At 41.4% G+C, this 6,000-nt stretch overlaps 1 protein-coding gene across 1 annotated transcript in view; it reads left to right on the top strand.

The window, feature by feature from the left end:
* The first annotated feature begins 689 nt into the window (after positions 1-689).
* LOC115422067 (metabotropic glutamate receptor 7-like) overlaps positions 690-6,000 on the top strand; it is a 62,485-nt gene continuing 57,174 nt past the window's right edge. The window contains exon 1 of the mRNA XM_030138121.1: positions 690-1,792. Within this exon, the coding sequence (XP_029993981.1) occupies positions 1,289-1,792 (504 nt within the window). The 5' untranslated portion in view covers positions 690-1,288. The remainder of the gene's footprint in view (positions 1,793-6,000) is intronic.

The following is a 6,000-nucleotide window of genomic DNA, read 5'->3' as shown; positions in this document are numbered from 1 at the left end:
CCTCTCTTCTCCGTTTTAAAGGTGCATCAGTAATGAATCCAAAACTATTTCAGGAAGGAGACTTTTTAGTCGGCGGGCGAAAACCTTCATACCTGCAGCTGTGTTTCCATTGAGCCACAGATCTGCGTTTTCATGCCTGGCACCGTCAACATCAAAAAGGAAAGACTGGGAGAGTTTTTGTGTTCGTCTGCGTGTGTTTGAGAGGGATAAAAACAGAGGGAGGGGGAAACAGAGAGAGAGAGGGAGATTATGAATGCTGAGATCCTGCGCTCTGAGAGGCATTCAGAGGAACAATTGCCTTACTCTTCAAGTCTATAATAAGTGCATTTGTTCGTCTTGTTTACCTTTTCGTTGAACTGATGCTCAGAGACGCTCAGCACCAACTTCCTGAAAACCTCATCCTACTGTTTTTTCTCTTTTTTTCTGCAAGCTGAATGACGTCTCGCAAGCAAAGGGGGCTGAAAACTCCGCGCACACAGTGAATCCCTCGCTGTGACTCATTCATTTTGTATAAATGCGACCGGTTGCGGAGACAGAGAAAGAGCCGGAGCTTTAATTAGCTGGATTTTTTTTCCCTCCTCTTTTCTCATTTCTCTGCTCAGTTTGAGCTCATACCACTCGCATTTCTTTTTTTAATCTTTCTTTGTTTTTTGTTTTGTGTGTGTGTGTGTGTGTGTGTGTGTGTGGGGATTGTGGAAATGATATGCACCCGTGGGAGAGAGACACCACCATGCACAGCCGACCGAACCATCCCTGCATGCGCTCCGCAGGAGTTGGAGCTGAGCAAAAGAAGAATGTCACCCACTTCTGCAGGGGCTAACATTTAAGTATTGATTTTCAAAGCTTATACTTGATTTTCACCACAGGTTACTTCATGCCAATGTTTTCTGTAGGTTGTGAATATATGCGTAATTGCTGCGCCTTCACAGTGTCTTCATTACGCGCTTTGGATATAGCGTCAATGAACTAAAGAAATTAGGCCAGTTCATGTTGCGGGGTGGTGTTCATATAATTTTACTGAGCTTTTTCTGACTAATGGATGTAGCCTCCATTTCCCAGAGAGCTGAATTACCGTCAGGGGCTTCACCATTCAACAAGCTGCACCGCTCACTCCTGGCAGCAGAGCGATGGGCGCAGTTTGTCCGAGCTGTCTAATGCATCTTAGTTCTTTAGCCCAGCTTGTTGAATCTCCTCCATGGTGACAAGGATGGGTTCTTGTTAACAAACTTATTTTCCTATCGGGATCAATCATCGGCGGATTGCGCACCATTCTTCCTAAAAGTTGATCATGGCTCGTCCCGGTCAATATGTTAATCTGAGCTCTGTATGGAGAGTATTTTGGCTCATGAAGTCTCTGGTTGATTTCGCGCTGCCACAGGAGACTTATGCACCCCATTCAATACGGACTGAGGGGCATCTGACCCTCGGAGGACTCTTCCCGGTGCATGCCAGAGGGGCCGACGGCACGCCATGCGGGGACCTCAAAAAAGAGAATGGCATCCAGCGCCTCGAGGCCATGATGTACGCTTTGGACCAAATCAACCAGGATGAACAACTCTTACCAAACATCACCTTAGGCGCACGGGTGCTGGACACTTGTTCTAGAGATACATACGCGCTGGAGCAATCTTTAACTTTCGTTCAAGCCTTGATCACGAAGGACACCTCAGACGTGAGATGCACTAATGGAGAGCCACCGGTGTTTGTCAAGCCTGAAAAAGTGGTGGGAGTCATCGGAGCCTCGGCGAGTTCAGTATCGATTATGGTTGCCAACATCCTACGTCTCTTTCAGGCAAGTGTTTTTTTTTGTTTGTTTGTTTTTTTGTTTTGTGAGTGTGTGCACTAGTTTTGCAGCTTTGAAACAGGAAAGCTTTGCCACTGGTGTGGTGTACCATATGCATAAGCTTATGGAAATAATCATGTTTTTTGAAGGAAAAATGAAAGTGATGCGCCTCCTCATTTCTACCCACCCAGCAACGGGGAAACAGATGAAAGCTGGAATACTCAAAGTAAAGTGGTAAACAAAAGAATAAGGGATAGAAGCTTATTTCCACGCTCAGTCAGTGGGGAAATCATATTTGTTTCTATCAATAAATGCTTCTACTTTCAAATTCCTCCACTTTAATTGGATGCATTTCAGGTCTGATTCCAATTTAAAAACGCCTACGTGTTAAAAAATATTGATAAAGCTTGGTGAAATTAGTTTGGGTGGTTTTTCCCTCTACTACACTCCGTGGATGAGACAGCTGAGTGTGCTGTTGCTTGTCCCCGGTGGTGCTGAAAGAACAGCTCCCGTCTGTTCCAGTCTCACTTCGGAGTCTGGATGAGTGGGCACTGACAGGCTGACACAATCACACCCAAACTCAACAACCCCCTCCTGAGAATAACAGGCCTGCTTCATGTGATTGCACATGATTATATGAGCCTCTTCTATGGCAAGACTACAGGCTTCTTCTTTTTTTTTTTTTTTTAAGAATAATGTTGAACCTGAAGCCTCTGTGCATGCTTGGTTTGGCTTTCTTTGTATCTACAGGGGCCCCTCTTGGAAATGAGCTTGCTTCAAACTCTTTTGCACCCTAATTGAGTTCGATGGCTGCAATTAAATGGAATGAATACACACCACTAATTTCAAAATGAGTTAGCTTGGGTTTATGGGAACACATTTCTACTCCTGTTGGCTGAGAGTCAGCTGATAGTGTTGGCCCACTGCTGTTGCTGCAGTGGAATGAGAATCGCAGCAGGGCACCAATACAGCAGATTAATTATTTAAAACACATCTCCATAGCAAAATATCTAATTAGTAGAAATACCATGTGGATGTAAATGTGCAGACTTGAATGCAGTTTTACTCATATGAGGACAGTGGTGTTCAAGTCCTGGATTTTCTGAGCTCTGGAGATGGTGCTAATGATTTGTGGTTGCAGATTGTAACTCACAGTGGTGTCATTTTGTGTTTTGTCTCAGTTCAATTACGCAAACCATTGGCCTGGCTGTAAGTAGCTGTTTAACTGCAATTTGAAGACCATCAAAGTACTTAACATGCTTTTAGCAACCCCTCCTTCTTTTCTTTTACACACACTCAACGGTGTTCTTTTCCTCTGGGGTTTTGTGGCTCCATTGGCCGAACAATTAGTCTGATGACCCATACCGCAACCTTCAGCTTGGCTTGGCTGCTGTTTTTTCACTCTTTGTAGGCCAAGTTAACAAATTAAAAATTTATCTTTCCAGGCAAGCCAAACCCCCCAGTTATATTTTTAATCAACTTTATTACCAAAGGTATTTGGCACAGAGTGGTAGATTCTTAATATTTTCTTTTTTAATCATGTACACTGTTATGCGTACGTTTGAGAGGCATTAGGGAGTCCATCCCCCAGGTGGGCAAGCTTGTTTGTAAGTGTCAAGCGTTGGGAGAGTAGGTGCAATTGATGTGTGCTGTGGAGCTCAGGCGTTGTAATCAAACCTTTAATGTGTGGATTGACAGCACTTGTCATGATCCTCCATCCTGCTTTCGGTCTGCCAGTTGCTCTGCATGTAATCCCATTTTCCCACAGAGAAGGATTTAATCACTGTTTTGGAATCTATACACCTGAAGGATGATATATTTAGCCTGCCTATAAACCTTTTTTGCCCTTCAGCAAACATATATTTTCAGCAATGATGAAAGTATTGATAATAATAATGATAAATAAGACGTGAGACTGCATGAAACGGTATAATCAATGCATACCAGAAGTGAGAGCTCCAAGCCCATCTACACTCATTAGTCTTACAGACTTTGATTAGTGTCTGGTAGCAATTACAAGTTTGCTGCCTCACAAGAGATTTTTTTCAACTGCAATCCATCAAATATCAAGTGATTCTGGTTAAAAGATTCAGAGAACACCTGTTCAGACAAAACATAAGAACCATTGGAGTTTTTGTTTTAAATGAAATCAAATGAGACATCAAACGAGTTAGTGTAGTTTTTTTTTTTTATCCTGTTGTCAATTTCAGTTATATTTGATTATTAGATATATTCATCCAGTCAAATGGATTCAAGGCCTCTTTTTTCACAGTTTGAGTCATACATTGATGTCTCCCAGACCTGTGCTCTAGGCTTGTGTCCTGCTTTGTTCGAAGTGAATAACACCAGGTCATTTTGTGTCTCACCCCTGTGATAAATGAATCATCAGGGAAGCTAAATAGTGATTGTAGATTTTATTGCTAGATGCTAAATATCATGGCTGTCTATTCAGGACATGAGTAGCGGCTGAACTGTTAATGCTGGGAAACTGACATGAGAGATAGATTTTTCTGAGGACCCAGGAGAGCTGATCAATACTGTTGCCATGGTGAGGCCGATTTGCTGCTAAGATGTTTTTATTTCACCGCCTTTCATGCTGTGTTGGAAATGAGAAGCAACAATGCCACAGGAGAAAAAAGAAATCAATCAGAAAAAACTTTTGAATTGTTCCCAAAAGCTATGGACCTTTGAAAAATTATCCTATCCTCACGCTTTGCACATGAGCATCCCACTATTCTTCAAGAAGAGAGCGGTGTGGTGGAAAGATGAGCAACTTTGTCCATTTGTTAGTCCCGGCCTCTTGAATGAATCATGAAATTGATTTTCATCCACATGACATTTACAGCAGGGAGTGCTGTGCGACATTCTCTGTCGCATCTCTTTTACCAAAGACTGGGGGGGGTGAGAACTTTGAATTGAATGCAGGTGTACGCTGTCTTGCCCCCCCCCCCCCCCCGTCTGGGGAAGCGTCCCCTTTAGACTGGCTGTCCAAGTGGGGCATTGACATCCTCTGCTCTTGTTCCCCCTGATAGCTTCCAGTCAGCTTTTTATCACCATTTTCTGTGGAATTATTACTGTGATTGATTTGAAGGTGATTGAAGGCAAGCAGTGTGATCTGTTCGGCTGACAGTGGTAAAAGGAACATAAAGACTTTCCATGTTATGTAATAAGTCCTGAAACTGATAGCAAATGTCAAAGGTTAAATATATGTACTTTTCCAAACATGGTTGTCATTTGTACACTCATCCATGCAACAGTTCAGATAATTAGTCTCACGTCTCCTCTAGTTTATTGAACCCTATAGTAGGAGACACAGTTGATGTGTCAAGCATGCAGCACATGAGGCAACTCACACACACAAACACACGTAAAGAACTAAATTACCATTGCTAAACCAATGAAAACAGGGCTGTCGCAGAAGTTTCATGATCCACATCAGTGGTTTTGTCTCTTGTATTTTCACTCCATCACTTGCTAATTGGCTTTTACTCTGAGGGTGACACAGAGGCTCCCATCAGTTCATTATAACTTTATAACAAGTATCTGAACAATAGATAATAGATAGTTTCTCAATAACTTTGACACTTTTTTCCAAGGTTCAGCTAAGGCTGCTCATTCTACTCAACACATAGCTATTGTATCCAGTCTCAAATTTTCACTTACTCATTATAATTGTGTAGTTTGTTTTTTCAGTACAATACACCATGTTCATCAGACTTTCTGTATTCTGGATCAAATATTTTAAAAAGTAGTGATCAGAGCTCATAAAATTAGGATATCATGTACAAAATTAAAGACATACAGTGAGTAACCCTTCATAGGTGCTCATTAGAGCCAATGTTTGTTTTGTTCATTCTGAGCTTGTTAGTGATATTAACACTCATCTACTTTCTAACTTCGTGACAGTAATGCACATTAATGTTGGATGCCTCATAAAACTTTAATAAATGAACAGGAAGTGTATTTAGACCTACTAAAAAAAATGTGGTGCAACTACATAAATGTCAGTCCCCTCCAAAGGTATTGAGAAATTCTCATTTTAAGATAACAAAAACCCAATAATTCTGAATAAACGAGAGAATTAATGAATAATTTCATTTCAGTTCCATATATACAGAACAAAAAATGTTTCACTGACATTTCTTTTACGATGAAGTCAAAGGCTAATTTTTATTCACCCTATTTCCAATACTGTGAATTACCCAGAATAATAACAG

Source organism: Sphaeramia orbicularis, chromosome 7 (genome assembly GCF_902148855.1).
Source record: "Sphaeramia orbicularis chromosome 7, fSphaOr1.1, whole genome shotgun sequence".
Lineage (NCBI taxonomy): Eukaryota > Metazoa > Chordata > Actinopteri > Kurtiformes > Apogonidae > Sphaeramia > Sphaeramia orbicularis.
Note: the sequence above shows the minus strand (reverse complement) of the source record. Positions and strands in the feature narration are given on the sequence as shown.